A 22,108-nucleotide genomic window follows, 5' to 3' on the forward strand; every position below is an offset into this window, starting at 1 on the left:
CCTTTGTGAACGTGCCCTGTGAAGGCTAAAGGAATTATCAAGCTCCGGGCCCCGTGGCGTCATTTATCTACAAGCTGGAGGTCACACGGGTCAGAGGGAAACAAGTGGCTCCAGCGGCATCACGTCACCGATGATGGATCAGATCAGTATCTGATGATTCGTTAGAGATCTTGGTCGCCGGCCACGGTGACTTGACGAATCCACAGTTGTTTACTTCTGAAAACAAATAGAAAACAGCCTTTTTCTGCTAAATGAGTTTGAGGACACAGTCTGCTTTGCATTGATTTGTGATTCTGAGTTATGAGTTTCATTAATACAATTTTAAAACTTGGAAAATATAGAGAGGGGGTGAGGGGGGGGGGTCGTAATTTGGCTGCAGAAGAAGAAAAGTTGAGTTTGGCTAGGCCTGTGCCTTATCAGCCGCCGTGGATCACTGACTCCTTCTGTGTGTGTGTGTGTGTGTAATGTGTGTGTGTGTGCGCCTGTGTGTGTGCGCCTGTGTGTGTGTCTGTGTTTGTGTGTGTGTGTGTGTGTGTAATGTGTGAGCAATCAGGCACAGCTGTACCTGCCCTCGCTTGGCAGAGCACAGCATTTGCCTGCTCAGAAAACAGAAGGTTTTGATATGGCAGGGCGGCAGTCATTTGGCCGATCTAATGGTGGCTCCCATAGGATTCCTGTGTGTGTGTGTGCAACACAGCGGGAGAACAGAGAATGACGTACACACCCATAAAACCAGCTGAGTATTGGATCATATACATCCCCGCCCCCTGCCTCTATACACCAACATCACCGGTGTGCCTCTGCAGTACTAGTCCCCCCCCCTTTCGCTATTCATTTATGCATAGGTGTTGTTTTGCACATGCACCGTTTGAAGGCATCACTCATGCTTCCTTGAGGACGTCTCAGACTGTTCGCTTCCTCCTCTGAGTTTATTACAGTTGAGATGTTTCCCTTTTTGTCAAAACTCATCTCTGCAGGTGAATTCACATCTAAAGACGTTCTCGCCCTGGGGATGTCTCCGGAGTTCTCTTCTCTCATCCTTCAAACACAATCTCTCGCATAGCCTTTTATCTGCCACCCCCCAATCCCCCCCCAATCCCCGCAATCCCCCCCACCCCCCCGCGCCCAGCTCCCTCCAGTGTGCAGCTCTGTTCCCTGCCAGCCAGATCCTGTTGCTGCCTGAGCCCAGCTCGTTACTGGAGACACTGGAGCACGGTCCTCCTCACCTTCCCTCCGCACAGCCTTTTAATTAGACAGCTGTTTGGCCGTGTGTGTGTGTGTGTGTGTGTGTGTGTGTGTGTGTGTGTGTGTGTGTGTGTGTGTGTGTGTGCAATAGGATGCATCAGTGTGTTTGTGTGTGTGTGTGTGTGTGTGTAGTTTCTTTGTACAGAGGGCTGGATCTTTTTAGGCCACATGAGTCATCTTTTTGAAGTGATTGGTATCATAGTGTGAGCTTGTGTCTCTGATGTCGGGCATTTCAGAGCAGTGAACACTCAACAAACACTCCGTGTACCTTTTGAACACAAATGTTCTCAAACATTTTGCTGTTTTTTATTGGAAGTAAATTAGTTAATCGGTTAATGTGTGGAAACTCTGGATAACCAATCAAGTGGTGGTTTGACTGGTTTAGTCATTAATTGAAGAGCATTAGCACCTTCAAGCTTCTGAATTATGATACATTCCACTTGAAGTCCACTTCAGTTCAATCAAGTTGCACCAAAACTCCCACTGTTCCCTTAATATGCCAGATTTGATTACCAATTCAAAATCCATTAATTATTCCTACTCACACTTGCAAAATTGTCAAAATGTGAAAAAAACTGAAAAGAAATCTTTGAATCTTATGAAAGAATCTTATGTTCACTGATCCGGATCCGCACCAAGAATCTTGCTTACCAACAGACCGAGGTGAAAACATACTTCCTTTTTTGTACATTTTAATGTCACCTTGGAATATTTGTCCCTCTAATTGTGATAATTAAGATGTTACATAGATATGTAACTTCATACATTTCTTTATTCTGGTCAATGCATTTCTTGCATGTGTCTGCACTGGTACAGGCACTGTTTTTATTTTCAGGCTAAAAGCTAAACTGTGTTGGTACACTAGACGACAGGGTTGTTCCCACTTCTCTGCTAATAGAATCCACTGTGTTCCTCCTCTTGTCAGGACAGAGTGACACCTCTCCTCTCCTGAATAATCCCATTAACAGCACTTTGCTGAAGTAGTGTCTGCCCTGCAGGGCATGCAGTTTGGACAGAGGGCAAACTGTGGGCTCCTTAACACCTCACACACTCCAAGCCAATCTACGCTCTCTCTCTCTCTCTCTCTCTCTCTCTCTCTCTCATCTAGTACTGTTCTCCCTCTTCCTCAACCCCAACCAATATTGGTTATGTATCTTATCTTGCAATTTTTCCTGCTGTGATCAGTGAACTTGTCGACCATGTGTATTTTGAAGATAACTTCCTTCTAACACCAATGAAGAACAAACATAAAAGTGTTGTTAACATTGTCCTGCATCTGTCCCATACACTTAATATACAGATGGACGACATATCATATGGAACCAAAAATGAAGCCAAAGCATCTTGATCGCCACCTGGTGGCTGGCTGCAACATGAACTAAATGTAAAAAGTCAAAGTACATGTTGTATTAACGAATATTATTATATAATTATTTATTTATTTTCGATCTGATCTTATCTTTATATAAAGTCTATGTACTGCCCACACAGAGGAAGGTTCCAAACACCCCTGTTAATTTATAGTGGTGGTCTTACCTACAAGGCCTGGTAGGCCCTAATTCAACTATTTACATCTCCATGACAACCAGGTTTGTCCCATAAGTGCCGGCACTTTGAGACGATAGTCTTGGATGTTTGGAGAACATCACACAGCTAATAGGTCTAAAGTGAAATGAGGAGGATTTCAAAGGAGTATTCACACAGCTGCAAGGCGAGGCCAAACCACACAGCTCCACGCAGCAGTGAAGTGGTCGGCAGCATGTCGCTGTTATAGGGCGAGAAATAAAACCCACACCAGGGGCTCAAAGTCATGAAACCCGCACACCACCGAGCCCAGCCATCACTGCTGTATGACATCAGGGGCTAATTATGCTAAGTACAATACATTACCTCTAGCATGTGCTCTGAAAGCAACCATTTCTCTAATGTGCTGCAGAATATAAACATACTTAGTGGAGGAGGAGGATGATAGAGGAGAATCAGCGAGAAACCCTAAACCAGTGTCCTTGTCAGAGGTAAGAAATGGAATAATGTTGTTGGAGTCGAGCATTTCTGATTAACGTGTCATCTCAGCCCTCCCCTGCCGACTCCCCTCTCCGTCTCCCCTCTCTCCTCGGCAGGACTGGTTTACCTTTCATTAGGAGACCCTCGGTGCAAAATGTGTTTGCTGATTAGAGCCAGCGGATTATCAACAGTTTATAAAGGACGGCGTTAAGATTAATCAAATCAGCACACATCTGGAGAGGGGCCGGCCTCTGTAAACACAATCAGATCCGACCCTGCAGATGGATTGAGAGAAGTGGGGGGTGGGTGGGGGAGTGTAAAAACAGGGAGGGAGGAAAGATAAGTGCAAAGAAGACATGGAATCAAATTAGAATGAAGTGAATTTGGCAGAAATTATGTATTATGTATGCAATTATTTCTCACCCAGACAGATTGCTATTCTGCCATTCTGCTGGGGAGTCAAAAACTGAGCAGCGCCGGGTGGGAGAGGGGCTGCAGTCAGAAGTGAGAGAGAGAGAGAGAGAGAGAGAGAGAGATACGGTCCCAGTGACTGTCCCCGAGCCAAACACAGAGCATCCTCTGTGAGAGCTGGCGAGGCTGGCTCCTCATTATCTGCCTATCTTGGCTCCCATCTGAGGAGAAAATGCAGCGTTGCAGTCTCACTTTGGAGGGACACTGATCACAAGAGCAACTCATCTCAGCCAGAGAAAGATTGCGCGCTCTCCCTCCTCTGGCTTTCTCTCTCCCGCTGCACAGGGTTTGACGACAGACAGGCATGAGGAATCCTCTCTGTTTTCTGCTCCGAAAAGTGGAAGTTTGAGTCGGCGAGATGGGGCAAAGCTTCAAAAGGCACATGTAATTGAGCGGCCCTAGATAGGCTATCTGGGAACATGAAACAGCAACAGTTGTGACGGAGGGTAATTGCCTCCCTGGGCCCATATAATGCCTTGTCGAGTCTTTAAACTTGAGCAAATTGCTGGAAGTCCTTATGTCAGCAGGTAATTGGTTCCAGGCATCGGTAGCTATGCGAAATGAAGGAAAGATAGGTAGGTGGGGTGCAAATGTGCATTTAGAAGAGTGATGTATGAAGGATTCAAAGAAAGGTGTGTATGGGAGCGTTCTGTTGTATTGATTCTTTTTTTTCAACCACATGCTTTGCTTTTCATTTATTCACAGGGCTCAATATGATTATGTCGGCGCGAGAGCAAAAATATCTTCTTCCCTGTAGGCACATTCTTTCAAATTTCTTCTTGATGTATTTGTGGAATAATATCTATGTAAATTTCAACTCTTCTAAAACTGAATGCATTTATCAGTGGCTGGTTTTGTAGTCAGTGACTCGTGGTGATGAAAACCACTGGAAACTGCAATGTGTATTTCAACCTTGGCTGCAGCTGACTTTCCCCTTTGGCCCCAAGATGAGCCAGGTCATCTGTGCTGCTCAGGCTCCAAGCTCAGGCTACACGACCACACAACGCGATTTGGCTCTGTATCAGTTTAAATCCTCGTCTGTACGAACACGCATATCAAGTGCCCGCTCACGTACAATGGGCATATAGGCGTGCCGGTGTAAACAGGAGGGCAGCCGCTTGTCCTGCTGGTCAAGGTCTTTGTCGCAAATTGCTCAAATAATAGCTCTTCTTCTACACATGTTAACAGTAGTAGTGTCACAAAGGAGAAAGGTAGGGGCAATTAGACACAGGTGAAACACATGAGGACTGAGGAAGATAATCACCGACAGGAAGTGAAGACAGAGACAACACACAAGAAACACGAGACTACAAAATAAAACAGGAAACAGAAAAACCAAAGAGAGTGAAAATAAACAAACTAAAATGACAGAACATCACAAGTAGCACAGCAAAATGGCATTTGTTTCCCTCTTGAAGGGGGTCATGTGATCGAAAGACTCAATCAGGAAGCAGTTGTGAGTTTCTACATCATTGTTTCAAAACATCTCAATTTCTGCCCGTCCAGACTGAAGGGCTGCCCCCGTTTTCAGACTGAAACTGGTCCAGCGGTTTTCCAGACATCTCCGTTTTAGCAGCTCTAAAACTCCGAAGTAGTGTGGACGCCAGACGTATCAGGAGAAGAGTTGATGCGTTTTCAAAGTAAAAACATGGTTGTGTGGATGTCGTCTCAGGCTCCAAGCTGGACACGATGGGCGACCCTGTGGCCTTCACTGTCAGGGTGTCTGTCCTCTCTCCTGGCCTCCGTCCAACCCTCCTTCCTGGCTGGAGGATGCAGCGCAGGACCTCAGGAAGGAGATGCTTTATTAGCTGGCCCGTGATTAATCAAACATCTGTTCACGCAAAGCCGGCTGACCGCAATCCCCAGCTGTTTATCCCCTGTATAAACAGCTAATATAGCTGCAGCAAATATGTCACATCAGAGCTCTCGACTGCATTTTGTAAAAAACTCTCCATCTCCTTTGGCGCTTGTAGCCATCACTGTCCTTAGTTTTATTCCTGCAAGTAGACACTGCTCGAGTTATTGGAAGGTAGAGCAGATGAGAAGACACTGAATATTTTTGGCTTTAGGGGTCTTGTGGGCAGCCAGTTAGTCAGCCCCCTCCTTTGCATCTTTGGTGTGAAACTAAAACCCCTCTGCTCCCCCTCCTGATTAGCATTGTCTTTGTTCCGTCGGTGGTGGCACGCCATGAAGCGTGATTGCAGTGGGCAAACTGATGGCTTTAAAGCGAGTCTGCTGCTGTGTTGATCTGCATCAGGCTCTACCCCCCAATGCGCTCAGCAAAGACAGAATCAAATCAGGTTCAGTTTGTTGTTTGGTCTCGGAGCTATAAGCCTCCTAAGAGGTTTGGGAATTTAGATTTTTCTCTTTTTTTTTTTTTTTTTTTTAATTTGATGTACAGTACTCTTGACTAAAGTGATGTTTTACTGTGGGTGGAGAATGTGTGATGCAAAGGCAACAAAATTACCCACTGTTGATGCAATGTGGGTATTATTAATGGGGCTGTTTGAGATTTATTTATTTTTTACCTTGCAGATTTCTACCTTGCTGTTTTCTTATTTGCTGACTACTGCGCCTTTCTCTGTCTCTCTATTTATAGGCTGCTTCGATGGCACTGAGCAGCTTGGGCCATGTATACACAGCCATAGGAGACTATCCAAACGCCCTGGCCAGCCACAAGCAGTGCGTCCTGCTGGCCAAGCAGTCCAAGGATCAGCTGTCTGAGGCGCGCGAGCTGGGAAACATGGGGGCCGTCTACATCGCCATGGGAGACTTCGAAAACGCTGTCCAGTGTCACGAACAGCACCTGGGCATCGCCAAGGCCCTGGAAAATAAACGCGAGGAAGCTCGGGCCTACAGTAACCTGGGCAGCGCCTACCACTACCACCGGAACTTTGACAAGGCCATGTCCTACCACACGCATGTGCTGGAGCTCTCCCAGGAGCTGGAGGAAAAGTCCATTGAGATGAGAGCCTACGCGGGACTGGGCCACGCAGCCCGATGTATGCAGGACTTGGAGAGAGCCAAGCAGTACCATGAACAGCAGCTGTCTATAGCTGAGGGTTTGAAGGACAGGGCCGCAGAGGGAAGAGCCTCCTCCAATCTAGGTATGTGTTCAATATACTAAAGAACATCAAATCTTAAAGATAACTTGGACCCTGTTCAGACCTGGTATAAATGTCACGCCGGAGTGTAAATGTATTTTTTCATTTCTTGGTGCCCATACTTTGATATGTTTGTAGCCATTGCCACAAAATCAACACTTACCAACATGTGATGACTGATACTTTTCTCCTATGTGTAAAATCCTTCTTCATATAGATGCACGAGTGCAATAGATTCATTAATTCGGCCCCTCCTCAATCAGCTCGCTCTCTTTCTCTTGCTTGCTTTAACACACACACATATTTTCATCTGACACATCTGTAAACTCAGAGTAAAAACAACATCATTTGGTCTTTGAAAACCCAAATCAGGGTTGTTGTTATTTACATATAGAGCTGGGGAAGTGAGAGCCGATGACAGATGATCACAGGAGACACCCTCGGGACACATTTTAATACCAGGTGTGAACAGACAAACTTAACACTGTCCACTTGTAATCAGATCTCTCAGGACGGATGTTACTTCCAGGTCTAAACAAGGCCTGAGTAACACTGACATCAATGTCTGTCTTCCTTTGCAGATTACGTTCTCTCTGTCATAACATTTTAAGTTAGAGTATGCTGAATAATGATATATAAATATCATTAACTCAGTTTGAGGAAATTATATCAAATAGTACTTTCTAATCTAGTTATAAGATTAAATAAACTAAGCAATAAATCTGTGTGTTGCTTCAGTGGCCAATTGGTTTAAATCAAATGATAACATTTTGAGTGGTACATCCATACGTTTTTCAGACAGTTACACACTGCACAGTGGTTCTCAATGTCCTGAGATTTTACAACTCTGGATTTATTACAGCATCAGCCATTTTATAGTCCGTCTCAAAAATAACGAGGTAAACTGTAGAAGTATGTCCTCCATGATACATAGTGATCTACCAGGAATGTACACATGCACAGTCCCTGTCTATTTTTTTTACTGCTGCTCTGAACATGTTCTTAATATGCCAGTTGAACACTATCAGTCAATACTGTCGCCGGTTAAGTGTGAGCATCGATCACTGGACTGTATCTCACAGGGACACATGGTCCACTTTGGTCATGTGTCTCTGCAGGGGTGAGTGGGTGGGATGTGGGTGTCATCCCAACGCCTCAGATCGAATTCCACTCTGCATGTACAGTCTGGTGGTGGATGTATGTCTTCCTTTGAGATTCCCCTTTGACCCTTGTAGCTGCGGACAATGTGAAGGTTAATGTCCGGCATCACATATGATATATCTGTGTCAAGATAAGAAGGCACCCGGTAGGTAGATGGTACCAAATCTTCTAAATTGGAAGAGTGCAAACTAAAATTGAATGTTTGCTTCAAAAGGGATTTTAAGTGTTATTTAAGCTACAATATAAATATAAAATTGGGAAGTGAGATAAGATGATGAAACTGAATTTCACTTATATCAATAGCACGTGTTTTTCTAGGTTGATTATGGTACATCCACAGCAAAAGACATTCTACTTCCTTCTGGTATTTTCACAATTCTGCTGGCTGCAGTTCGGAGTTTGTCTCCATTTAAATGAGTTGTTTACGTTTTGTTCTTGTCATAGATGGTTGTTGTCGTCGAGGCCTTTGCACATCAATTGGCATTAATAGCTAATAATCTGTAGGAGGATTTCGATTCACTTGACTATTTATATTAAGGGCATTGTGATTTGGTGAATGAATTCCACCAAAACAAATCACACCTCGGTAAAAATAAAGTTGAACATCAAGCAATGATCTGGTCATTGAGAGATAAATTTGGTGAATTTCACTGCTTGGTTCAGGAGCTTTAATGGGACAACAGCAGCTTCAGAATTTCATTTTTGGAGGGTCCTGTTTGTTTTTGAACAGTCCCAGCTCTTTTCACAATTGTTTAAATATTTAGGAGTTGTGTTACATGTTGCTTGATTCTTACTTCAAGTCAGCTACATCTTGTCCTTTTAAAGAGAAGAAAAACTGTGAGTAACAGCTAAAGACAAATGTATTTATTAAATCCATAAATAAACTTTATATCAGACAAGATAGAGGAGGAAGTTGTTCTTCTGCTAATCTACTTGAAAAAGAATGTTGTCAACAACATAAATTCTGAATTGTTAGATGTGTCAATATCGGAGAATTTATACGAAAAACATGTTTTTTTTTGTCAATGATGTAAAATCTTGCATTGACTGGATATAGGCTAAACAATATTAAGTAACGCACAAAGTAATCAGTCAAAAAAAAGCCTCAGTGTGCAAAGGCCTTAACATTGTTTTGTTAATTTTATACACAGGCCAGTTGAACATTATTGCATCAGCACTATATTATATAAACTTGTTTGTGATACAATTGTTAGTGGTTGCATCATGTGCTAAACAGAACAGTACACTGTAGATTATGTAAGCATAAGGAAGATGAGTGTAGGGTCTCTACATTGCACCAGGGAAGAAAAAAGTGCATGTCAGAGCCAATGGTCATGATTACAGGAAGTTATTTATGGTGATGGAATGCAAGCACATAACACACATTGTAAATAAACCCCATAAAAATGTTTAATTTTTCATGGGAGATGTCTCCACATTAATCTGCCCTGCTCTCACTTTCACACTGCCTCGAAATGAATCATATCTCGAGATGAAGAACGGCGGGAAGATAAATAAAAGCGGGATGAGGGGAAAGCCAATATACAAACCAGTGTTTTATAGGAAAATCCTGCTAAAATCAAATTAGGATCCAAGTAACCTTGTGGATTCTGCTGATATAATGTGAATAGGAACCCAAGGGATAAAGAAGCCAGGGGATAAAAGTGTCCCTGGATGTTCAAGACCCCTTTGTGAGATATACGATGTGGGCAATTCTCCTGTATTTAGTCCAGCCGTTACAACCTACGCTGGATGACTTATGATGCCCATCAAGATAGTAATAAAACTGACTCTAATGGACAAGTAAGAGGCATAATAGTTTCTTCCAGATGAATTATTCTTGAACCCAATTCGTAAAAGTGTGCAGGCAGAGAGTGGGGTTAATCAACCAAACGTAAATTGAAGTGGTCCTTTGACCGGCCTAATGGCTGCACATCCTGCGTCGCTCTTAGCTCCAGCACACACCTGATTTCCCGAAGTGTAGCAGTAGCCGGCCGTCATAAATAAGAGCATTTTACGATGCTACTGTACACGGGAGCTTTATTTGAAGTGTACACTAAACGTCAGGCAAATTTATATTTATCTGTGCTATGTTTGTTTTGAAGGCCGGGGCACTCTTATTCATTATCAGCTCCAGCATTACAGGTTTGCGGTGGCAGAGTAATGATAGTGTAGCCGAGGCCGTGTCCAAGACGTCAAGCTGGTGACGGAGCAGAAGCTAAATGAGACGAAGCCTGGACATTGTTCTCAGTAACCCTTGACAGGCAGGGGAAGCTGGCTGTCTGTCTCAGTTCTGGTCCTTGATAGCCGTTTTTCAGACTCGAGTATGTCCGCACAATGGGGTCCAGACTTTCTCGGGAGTTTGCCTTTCACACATGAACAACGCAGCTGGAGATTCTCTACAACACAGGAATCTCCGGAGTGTTCAGATGAGGGGAGGTGCAGCATGTAGAAGTGGACGTAGCGTATCAATTCTGCTGCAGAGATCACATGAATTTGTTTACAGCACATGGACATGAGCGTCGACCCTCATCACCAAAAGCTCTTTTGACATCTTCTTCTGCATCTTCTACGTGTACATCACTGCTTTTTTATCCTGAGACATTTGTGTTCTTTATGTTTTTTATCGCTCTGACATTGTCGTCCTCACACACAGCCCCTCTGGAGAATGTCAGGGAACTATCAGTAGTTCAGTGCATGTCTGAAAACATGTCTGATTTCTTTCTCTCCTCTGCCTTCACTTTTTGACGCCGCCCTCTCTCACTTTCTCCATCTCTCCCCTCACTCGTCCTGATTGTAATCTGCAGCTGTCAAGCTCCCAGTAATTGAAACTGACTTGATGAATCGCTTAATTACCTTTAATAGCTGATTCAAGAGGAGCTGAATAATGAAGATAACAGAGACTGAAGAGGAGGTTGAGGAGCATCAGGCTGTAATTGCCCCATTGTTGTCATCTGTGGTGGTGGTGTTGTTGTTGTTGTTGTTTGCGGCAGTGAGACGTGCGTTGTTATTCCGTCATCAAGATCCGCGAGCCTGCTTAGCACAAGAAGATACGGGGGAAAACTAACAGGATGTTGATTCACACTTGAAAATAATAATGCCGCCTTTACGCCGAGCACAGAGAGGGCAAGGATGATGGAGTGAAGATTAACGAGCAGCGATAAAAGCAAAACAACCAGTGTTCGGGAGATGGGAAGGAGAAGTTGCAGAAAAAAGGAAGGAACAAACTTTTATTATGCCCTCTCAGCGTGTTGTTAATGTTGCGTGTAATGTGGGTGGAGCAGCAGCTGACACCGCTGTGAGGTACAGCTGGATGGAGATCACCATAATATCTAACCATGATGCCCAGCGGTACCAGCAGCCCTGGCAGAGCCTTCTCTGACCTATAAAGGATATGAAAATGTTGCATTCCAGCCGCATTTATTATTCATTAATTGGCTAACTTACCCCCTAGTCAGCAGAATCTAATATCTGAGAGAGGACTGAAGCTGTGGGTTTCCATGTACTTCTGGTATTCATGAAAGAGAATCTAAATTGTGTTATTTTCCCTTTCATTTTACATCAAAGAGACTTTAAATAAGTTTGTTTGGGAGCGTTTTCAGTTTAAGCCAGGTCTCTCTTGTGCTTGTTCTTTGTCTCGATGCACACCACATGTGTCACAGTCAAGTCACTCCAATTGTCAGTTGTAAGAGGCCGCAGCCAAAAGTCCTAATTAAGCGTTTTCTTCCCACTTCTTTCTCATCCCATGTCCCGAGAGATGGTTCCTGGTGTTCACAGAACTAAAGCAACAGAGAGATGAAAACAACAGGAAGAAGAGACAACACAGAATCAGACGACGTGAAACTCTTTGTATTAGAACCTCTTCGCTGCTTGCTAAAAAAAACATCTGTACAAAATTAGTTTCAGACCTTATTATTATCAACCCCGTGATGCAAATGCAGCTTTTTCCAATTGCAGGTCATGTGAGAGCGAGCGCTGGAATCTACAGTCCAGAAAAATCTGCTTTGTCCAGACATCTGATTACCAGCTTTTATTACATGTCTGACAGCAGCAGATTTATGTTTTTTTATTCGGCCACACTTTTTGTCACTCGTGTCACTCGGAGATCTCATCAACATCTGATTATGAGAGGAATTAGATTAAGTGGGATACAAATATGCAAATATGACATATATTCATTATCAGTGACATGCTCAAACCACAATAACTAAACCAATGTCCATGATATCCTGCTCTTTTCCAGTACTGTTGTCAGACTGCCCACAGCAGGAGCAAACCAAAGTCAAGGACCAGACTTGCCTGGGGCCACGATGCATAGTGCATAATTCACTTTTGTACCTAAGCCTTTGGAAACTGCTGTGACTGTAGATATGTTATTAGTCTGACCAGGAAATGGAGCAGTGCGCTGAATTTACGGAGGAATTAACCAAGCCTAATGGCCCAGACAGGATGAATGAAAGAATGCTGTTCGGAGGAAGACGGAGAAAGAGCCAAACAAGTACAGGAAAAACTGTCTTCATCTGAGGAAAGGTGACATCATCAACTGTGCATTGATGAGTAAATACTTTCGGTAATGAGAAAGGAGAGAGGGAACAATGGTTGGAAAAGAAGTTGTGGTGAAATTATTAGGACGTCAAGCTTGTTTTAGCCTCCTGGAGAGATTTTTTACTAGCAAGGCTGATCTTTGCAGCCTGGCCTGAAATTTCTGTTTGATGGAAAACCTGAGCAGACGCTTGCTGCCTCCCCCAGCACGGCCCCCTTCAATCTCCTGACAGAGGAGCATGCCAGAAACTGGACCAGAGGCCCTGTGAAACAAACTCTAGTGCTTGTGCTTACACTAAAGTTCAGCGACTCACTGTATGTATTCATTATTCTGCAAAACTGCAGAGCTATTAGAGCTGTGTAGCATTTTTCCTGCATAAAGCAACTGTGCCCCTTTTTCAGCACATCTGCAAATTCAGCATGAAATGTGATCTGTCCCTAAACGGTGCAGTGCACAAAAAAAGGAAAAGTTGAGTTGAGACATAGAGACGGAACATTGTTGGTTTAAGTGGTAGGGGGAATCAGATGTCATGCGTGTGGACAGAGTTGGTTTAGTGAGCTGAAGGGCAGCTGAGGGTCAGCTGGGCCGGAGAGGAGAGCCGCTCAGCCGCTGCTGCAGGACGACAAGTGCAGCCGTGTCCGTGTGTTCCTGTTGATGGAACAACCAATCAGCACGGGTCCATCTATCCACACTATGCGCTGTTTTCAATCTTTCGTCCGCCTTTTCATGCTGTCCCTCAGACTCTAGATGTCTGTGTCTGCATGTGGGGATTTGGGACCTCAAGCCCAGACTGCTGACTCTGCCCCTTCCTGCAGACCAGAGGAGGATCTGGTGTCGTCTGCTCACTACCCCCCCCCTCCAGCAGATCTTACTAGACACTGCTTTACATCGTGCAAGCTTACAGCTCAGTTAAATCACTTTGCATATGATTAAGGAGTCTTTCAACTTCCAAGCCACTGTAATGAAATGTGACGGAACTGAATTCGCAGTCAGACACATTGCATCTATAAGTAATAACCCTCAATCTGTTTCTTCCAGCAGAAGTTGGTGCAAGCAGTTTTGTCAACACTTGCAACAGTCAAAAAATTATTATGAGCGCATTCGATTCAATTCAGTTTAATCTGTATTGCGCCAAATCCCAACATGCATCATCTCAAGGCACATAATGAGGTCGGGACCTTACACTGTTATAGAGACCCAACAGTTCCCTCAACGAGGAAACTGCCAAGGACAAATGGTCCCCAAAACAAGCTGCGAATTGTTCATGCTCATAGATAACAGTTCCCTAAATGTGATTTAGTTTAAAGAAAAACGAACAATTAATCATTCTCTGGGAAAACGTAAAAAAAACGTATTTAGAAAATGCTTTGCCATACCACAAAAATCCTATATCTTCCCATTGATGTGGGTTTTAATTATTAATAATAATAATAATAATAATAATAATAAGATAGTTTAATGGGTTTCTACCTGACCCATACCTCATCCCCTCACCAAGTTTTCCTGGAAAATCCGTTCAGATGTTTTTGTGTAGTCTCACTCACAAACAAACTAACCAAACAACAAACGAATGGACAGTGGTGAACACAAATATAAAATGTGTTCAGACGTACTAAACTACCAATGTTATGAATTCCGGTAAACCTCTTTGGAATGTCCTTCTGAGATTGACAATACCAATCTTCATCAGTCAAAACTCGAATTAGCATCAAAATGTCCATAATCGCCACATAACCAGTGTCCTGCTCTGTTTCTTTTTATTTCTCAAACATGAATACAAACGATGATGTTGACTTCACTCTGAAATAAAAAGGAGGAACACACCCAAGTCATCATTTCAGGCTCAGGCTGGTCAACTTTACTCTATTTCTAGTATCACCCGAGCCCAGTGGCAGCGGCAGCCGAATCGCTGGTAAAAATCCTCTTAGCTAAGTGACGGCAGCAGCGCCCTGGACCTCCCTTTAGCTTCTGGAAGAATGACACAGTGATTTACTCAGAACACGGCACCATCCCTCAAAGTCGTCACTGCAGCATATCCCTCTATGCACAGCCGGCTGTGTAATGAAAAGTGACAACACATTGCCATGCTTTTAATGTTGTTGGTTATGGGGGGATGGAGAGGGCTCTGGATGGATCGGGCCTCTGTAGGAGAGCATCTGAATTATGTGATGTGTTGGTGCTTTATCCTGGTTTCTCACTGTCTTTGTTCCAAGCAAAAGGAAAATAGATGAGCAATATCATTCAATATGTTACAGTCAAGTGGATTTAGTATGCACCACAGAATCAGTGTGTCGTTAAAATTACACTGATCCCTGATTGAGGTCATTTAGATTTTGATTTGGACAAAATGTTCTCTCCAGCTCGAACCCTCCTTCCTGACTAGCAATTTCTGTGTTTCAGCTGTGTTTACCAGCATGTTTGGTATGGTTCTATTCACTATCTTGCTGGGTTTTATACCCAGAGGGTTCAATAATCCTCTTACCATATGGGGGGGCACAGGAAATATCTTCCTGCTTCAAGTGTGCCTCCAGGCATAGCCTAGGGCTTATGACAATTTTGGCCACAGCTTCTTAACCCATCCTTAAACCCTGTGCATCCCCAGCCTCTGTCCGAGCTGTCTCCTCCGCCCCTTCGTCCCTTGCCTGGCCCCCTCATCCATTTTTAGCCTGCAGCATGGAACATGTTTCCTAGTAATACATCAGTAGGCATTATATCTGGAGTAAGATCAGCCTCCGTTGGGGAAAGCATAACCTTGGGAGTGACTTTGTGGCGAATGCTGTCATTGCTTCTCCAACTAGCCTGCTGTGAATCCTAACATGCTTCCACTCTGAGGAAAGTCATCGCTGAGGGGTTTGTCCAAGGAGGAAACTCAGAACCCAAAACCTTCATCACCTTCGCCTCATTCCTTTATTTTGGCCTCAGAAAGTAACACTTTCACTTTATGGCACTGTGCACGGTCCAAAGACCCTCGTGGATTTCACTCATTTTGAAAGTCTTTATTGTGAAATGAATTCTTCCTGTATTATCTGACAACACTGCTTCTGTCTGTGTTCTGTCTGTGTTCTGTCTGTGGTGCGTCTTGCATACCAATGCCTCAGGGCAGTGACATGATGATTACAAGGTCAGTTCAGGTTGGATCACTTTACCCTGAGAACACAAGCAAGAAAACAAAGAGCAAATCAGGTTTAAAGGTCTCTGCTGCAGGCTGAACAATGGCAGGCAGAAGCTCTTTGATTTTTGTTCCCAGCAAAATCCAATCTGCGGAGAACTTGGATTTTTATTTGTCTGTGTATAATGTTTAGACAACCACTTCAGGCAGGTTCATTTCTAAACTAATCTTTTTTATTTAGACTTGATGTCAAGCTAAATATTGGTGATGCACATTTCAAACATATGGGTCATGTGTATTTTTTCCATCTCCATCAACCTAGAAAATTAAATGCAATGTACTGTATAATATATATGTTATATATATCTGGCAATTTCTAGATGTAATGCAGAATATGAATAGGTAGCATGGGTTAAGATTTTGGAGCTGGACGCCTTTTGGTTTCCGTTTCTAGTTTGACCAAATCACATTTGAGAAGGCTTTGGTTGCCAGGAAATAAACAGTCAAGAGCAAAAGAGGTGGAACACACATCACCTTTTTGATTTCACATCCACATAGCTGTTTAGAGTTTAAGCAAAATATCGTCTGGAACTAAAACACCTACAAAAACACTGACTGTGTTTTGTGTGGAGAAATGTTATTCGACTGGTTTGATTAACGAATCTAGACGGGCTTTATACAGTGTACAAATAACGTAAGATTTGAGTCTTATCCACCATCGACACCAGGAACCCCAAAATATTGGCTGTTGCCCCCAGAGGCTGATTCACCATCAGACGATAGCCGATGGGCTCTGAGACTGCGTACCTGGTAATGTGTCAAACTATTATGCAGTAAAGTGGCTCAGACTGTAGTTTCACCAAATCTTTTTTCCATTCTCTCTGACATAAAGTGCTGCTTTTGATCGAGCCGTCGTTTGAACGCATATCCACATCACAGTATTACATCTGCAGTCGTTTGAGCTGTCTGTTTAGTTTCAGTCCCACTGTTTATGTAGCTTGTGTTCAGGCCCATAATGTGGCAGGTTTCGGATGAAATAAATGGGAAAACACACATGGCGGTAACTAATCCCGGCGGCACCATCACATACACACCACAAGCCACAGAGCCCCTCGCCGTCCCTGGTTCCCACCCACTCTGGCTCCAGAACTGTTTCCATCCCTGGTGTCCCATCAGTGGCTGCACCCCAGTACCTTATACTGTAGCTTATTAGTCTCCATGCTGATGCAGCAAAGCAGTGACGGCAAGGCCGTATGGTGGATGGAGAAGTGAGTTAGTTGCTCCAAAGCTGTTTTTTGTCTTCATGGACTGTTAAAAGCTGGGTGGCAAAGCAGAGAGAGAGACTCCGAGATTAGAAGTAAATCTTGGCAGGGAATGAGAAGAGATACTTTTGATATGCTGTCATGGCTCTTTAGTCTCCGCTGTGGGTTTGTCAGTGTCTATGAGTGTGTGGGTGTATCTGTTAAAATCTGTTTACGCATTCAAATTGTAGAGAGATGTCATCCTTATGGATATCGAAAGCAAATCCACATAATGCAAATCATTACATTTTAAGGAGAAGACATGTTTTAAGGTTGTTTAAGGTTATGTTTAAGTTAAGTTAAGGATAAATGTCAGTTATGGTTTAAGTAGTATGTCTCTAGGAAATTAATTCAAGTCAATGTTATGTCCTCTGAAGCCATAGAGACACAACTGTGCATGTGCATGCGCGCGCGTGTGTCTCTGTGTGTGTGTGTTTGTATTTGTGTGTGTATGTGCGGTACCAGATGGTTGCCTGGCTGTAGGGTAAAGCTATTATTTTTCATAGGATGGCATTTTATCTGAGATGATACGCACAATGCACTGGCTTCGCCATTATTTATTGTTTCTCCACACGTATCTCAGAAGTTTTTTGCTGAGCTTTCCATCAGCACTTCACAGTCGCCTTCACTTTCAATTCCTGTGTCTCTCTTCCTTCTTCTCTGTTAATTATTTCCAACCCTGTGGAAAAGATTTTGTCTCGCAAAAAGACGTTACTAGACTAAATCACTAAATATTGGTGTTGTAATAACTGTCTTTAATGGCACTACATTTTAATTACCATCATTTTGTGGGAGAGCGTGTCGTGTAAGCAGAGACCAGATGGCGCAAAGAGCATATTTTAACAACCAAATGACTTGTTTTGTACATGAAGAGCTGACGAGGCACTTGAATTTATTCAATTACAATTTTCCCGCAATGGGTCTTTAACTCCATCTTCTCGCTCTCTCTCCACAGGCATTATCCACCAGATGAAGGGAGACTATGAGACTGCACTGAAACTCCACAAAACACACCTGGCCATTGTTCAGGAGCTGAACGACTACGCCGCTCAGGGCCGGGCATATGGTAACATGGGTAACGCCTACAACGCCCTGGGAGCCTTCGACCAGGCTGTTCGCTACCACCGCCAGGAGCTGCAGATCTCCATGGAGGTCAACGACCGGGCCTCGCAGGCATCCACCCATGGCAACCTGGCTGTGGCATACCAGGCCCTGGGAGCCCACGACCGGGCTCTGCAGCATTACCAGAACCACCTCAACATAGCTCGTGAGCTCAGAGACGTCCAGAGCGAGGCACGGGCTTTGGGCAACCTCGGCAACTTCCACTGCTCTCGAGGAGAGTTCCCCCAGGCCGTGCCCTACTATGAGCAGTACCTCCGGCTGTCCCCTGACCTCCAGGACATGGAGAGTGAAGGGAAAGTTTGCCACAATCTGGGTTATGCCCACTACTGCCTGGGCAACTATCAGGATGCTGTCAAATACTATGAGCAGGACCTAGCGCTTGCCAAGGACCTTCATGACAAACTGAGTCAGGCGAAGGCTTACTGTAACCTTGGTTTGGCATTCAAGGCCCTAGGAGACTTTACTAAGGCAGAGGAGTGTCAGAAATACCTCCTGTCACTGGCCCAGTCTCTGAACAATGCACAGGCCCGCTTCAGAGCTCTGGGAAACCTGGGAGACATATTTGTCTGTAAGAAGGATGTGGCCGGAGCCATTCAGTTTTATGAGCAGCAACTGGCCTTAGCTCACCAGGTATGTGTGTATGTGTGTATTCTAGAACAATTCATCATATAAATAGGATATGTCATGTGAAATGTAATTTTGGTATCATTCACCCATGCCCCTCATGCGGGTATTGTGGAATTCTTTCTTGTTTCAGGTTAAGGAGCGTAGGATGGAGGCCTGTGCCTATGCCGCCCTGGGGGCCACCTACAGACTTGTGCAGAAATACGATAAAGCTCTGGGCTACCACACCCAGGAGCTGGAGGTGTACCAAGAGCTGGGCGACGTGTCGGGAGAGTGCAAAGCCCACGGTCACCTGGCAGCTGTCTACATGGCCCTGGGGAAATACGCCATGGCCTTCAAGAGCTACGAGGAGCAGTTGGAGCTCGGGCGGAAGCTGAAAGATCCTGTGGTGGAGGCTCAGGTGTACGGGAACATGGGCATCACTAAAATGAATGTAGGGGTGATGGAGGAGGCTATTGGCTACCTGGAGCAGCAGCTGGCCACTTTACAGCAGCTGAGTGGCAACGAGGCGGTCATGGACAGGGGCAGGGCCTATGGGAACCTGGGAGACTGTTATGAGGCTCTGGGAGACTTTGAGGAAGCCATCAAGTATTATGACCAATATCTGTCAGTGGCCCACAGCCTCAACCGCATGCAGGACCAGGAGAAGGCCTACCGAGGCTTAGGCAATGGATACAGGTGAGTCATTATATTCTCAAATTCACTATTTCATAAAGTCAGAGAAATACTTCTCAGGCTTTGCATAACACACTTGTATCAATTCCCCTCAGCCGTTGCCACAGCAGATAATGGTATTGACAGAGTATTACTAATAATCACAGTAATCCTACTTTGCATATAATTTTTCTCCTTGCATTCGCTATCAAGGACCACCATAGTTTGGAGACACCTTGCTGGTGAGCAAAGCTCGGATGTAAGCCTGGCGCTCGCTGTCTCAGCAGCAGCCTTGTGGCCCCGGCCTTATCTGTATGCAAAGAGGCTTTGGCACACAGATGTCTGAAACTGAGGGGAAGCACAGTTATTTCAAGGCAACCTCTTACGTCTTGCATCTCTTCTATTTCTGCCTGTGCATCAGAGAGACGCATCCTCGGATACCACACTGCAAACTAAAACATGGAAAGCTTGCTGAAATCCTCATTTCAGAGATGATTTTCTCCTTATTGTGCATCATCAGCGTGGCACCGCGGCAATCACACACACAGAAGTATTAGCCGTGCATGAGTTCAGAGGGGAATAATAGACATCACACCCAAAACCTTTCTCGTCTCCCGACAGCTCTTAGTCGAGCTCATACATTATCACACAAGACTGATTAAGCTGAAGGCTTTTATTCTTTTTAATGCCCCATTTGAACCTGCATCTGTCAGTAGTTGGTATGCATGGGGATGTGAATAAAGTCTGCTGGAAGGCTGTGAAGGCAAATAAAACGTCAAGATGGGATGAATGCCGCTCTGTCAAAACATACACAAGAGGATGGAGGCACGGATCCTTTGACAGATGACCAATCTGGTATTTTTGAGGGTGGTTAAAACAGTTACCCTTCAGAAAAATAAGCTTAAATTTAAAATTGAATATCATGGCTCAAACATTTCTCATCTTCTCAAGCCTTTCACACACAGCAGCTAAACAGTAATGTGTGGGACTTCTGTCTTTGTTTTATTTTTATTTAGTTATTTTTTATGAAACCAGTGGTTGTTCTAGGATCTTTCTAAATCATGGGACATAAAGGGGCAATAATTTAATTTACATCCGTGAACAATTCCTGATTCAGTAAGGTGCACATTTAAGTCATTCCTTATTTACTGTTATAGCGTATAGCTTTGAGGAAAGCAACACATCATTGAATTTATTTAGAAAATTGTTCTTTGTGAAAGTACATTGTATACTTAGATTATATTAATTGTTAATATTGTCAGTTTCTTAAAAAAATAAGTCTACTGACAGGGCAGGGGCACTTAAGGGGCCATTCAGATTTCCGTTTTGGGCAGCACCCCCCTGTCCCCACCCCTGGATCTACCCCCGAATGAAAGTATTCCTGCTATGTCCTTTCCCTGTTGTATGGACTAGATTTGTATCTGTATGTGTCTAGTTTCCATATTATTATTCAATCTATTCATATGAGATAAGCAGAGAAATTCTTGAATGTTGTCACCTTGTAAGATGCCTCCCAATTTGTTCAACTGGACAGGAAATGCCACTGACAGCTTTTCCTTTACTTTGTCTTGTTAGGTTGTTATCTCACACATCTAGCTGCTAATCTGCTTCACTCTAACACTCATTGGTTTTCTGTCTTGGTCTGCAGGGCCATGGGACACCTACAGCAGTCGCTGGTGTGTTTTGAGAAGCGACTAGTGGTGGCTCACGAGCTCGGGGAGTGCGGAGGCAAGGCCCAGGCCTACGGTGAACTGGGTGCTCTCCACAGCCAACTGGGCAATTACGAGCAGGCCATCTCCTGTCTGGAGCGTCAGCTGGCCATTGCCCGTGACACCCAGGACCGACTACTGGAGGGGGACGCAAGCTGCGGTTTGGGCGTTGTATATCAATCCATGGGAGAGTATGAGACGGCCCTGCGATGCCACCAAAGTGACCTGGAGATTGCAGAGGAGACGGGCAGCCCGGAACGCCAGGCACGCGCCTACGGCAACTTGGGCCTTACCTATGAGTCGCTAGGAAACTACGAGCGGGCGGTCGTGTTCCAGGAACAGCACCTAAGCGTGGCAGCACAGACTAATGACTTGGCTGCCAAGACTCTGGCCTATGGCAGCCTGGGGAGAACACACCATGCACTGCAAAACTACTCACAGGCTGTCATGTACCTGCAGGAAGGTGAGTGAGTCAGGGGGGAGCAGGAGAGAGGATCGCCTTTGTTGCCTGAGCTGATAGGCTTAGAGTATGTGAATTCATGAATATGAAATTCAGAGCCTATTTGTTGCTAAGCCTTTGCCACATCTTTATTGGGACGTGTACTTGTGTGTGTTTGGGCTTTTGTGCGTATGTGTTGTGACTGCACAGGGGGATTTTGTGTGTGCATTATGCGTCTGTGTTGTCTTCTGTTGTGTAAAGGTATACCAGCATTTGTGTGTATGTCTGTGCAAACCTATCAGGATGCACGCCAAGGCATTTTTCCTGTTTACCGCTATAGCTGTTCTTCACACCCCTATATCTACTTTCCTCAGAGGGTTCTTTGCAGTGAGTTGCCAAAGGATCTTTTCGCACGGCGGCTGACAGACTCCTGCCTCTCACGATTCATTGTCCCCAACAGATTACTGAGAAATAAAAACCTGCTTCTTGGCCCCTCAAATATTCATTATGTTAGTGTTTGATGCCGAGGATGTGATAAGTGGAACCATCCATGGATGTGAGCTTAATGTCCGTGCCACCAGCCCTGCATGTGCCCAGTGATGGACCTTGTGTGCAGGCACAC

At 44.4% G+C, this 22,108-nt stretch overlaps 1 protein-coding gene across 1 annotated transcript in view; it reads left to right on the plus strand.

The window, feature by feature from the left end:
• The window catches only part of LOC133001247 (tetratricopeptide repeat protein 28-like), a 188,466-nt gene that overhangs the window by 145,205 nt on the left and 21,153 nt on the right, over positions 1-22,108 (plus strand). The window contains exons 6-9 of the mRNA XM_061070773.1: positions 6,320-6,827; positions 17,894-18,690; positions 18,818-19,362; positions 20,987-21,510. Coding sequence (XP_060926756.1) covers positions 6,320-6,827; positions 17,894-18,690; positions 18,818-19,362; positions 20,987-21,510 — 2,374 coding nt within the window. The remainder of the gene's footprint in view (positions 1-6,319; positions 6,828-17,893; positions 18,691-18,817; positions 19,363-20,986; positions 21,511-22,108) is intronic.

Source organism: Limanda limanda, chromosome 5, assembly GCF_963576545.1.
Source record: "Limanda limanda chromosome 5, fLimLim1.1, whole genome shotgun sequence".
Taxonomy (NCBI): Eukaryota; Metazoa; Chordata; class Actinopteri; order Pleuronectiformes; family Pleuronectidae; genus Limanda; species Limanda limanda.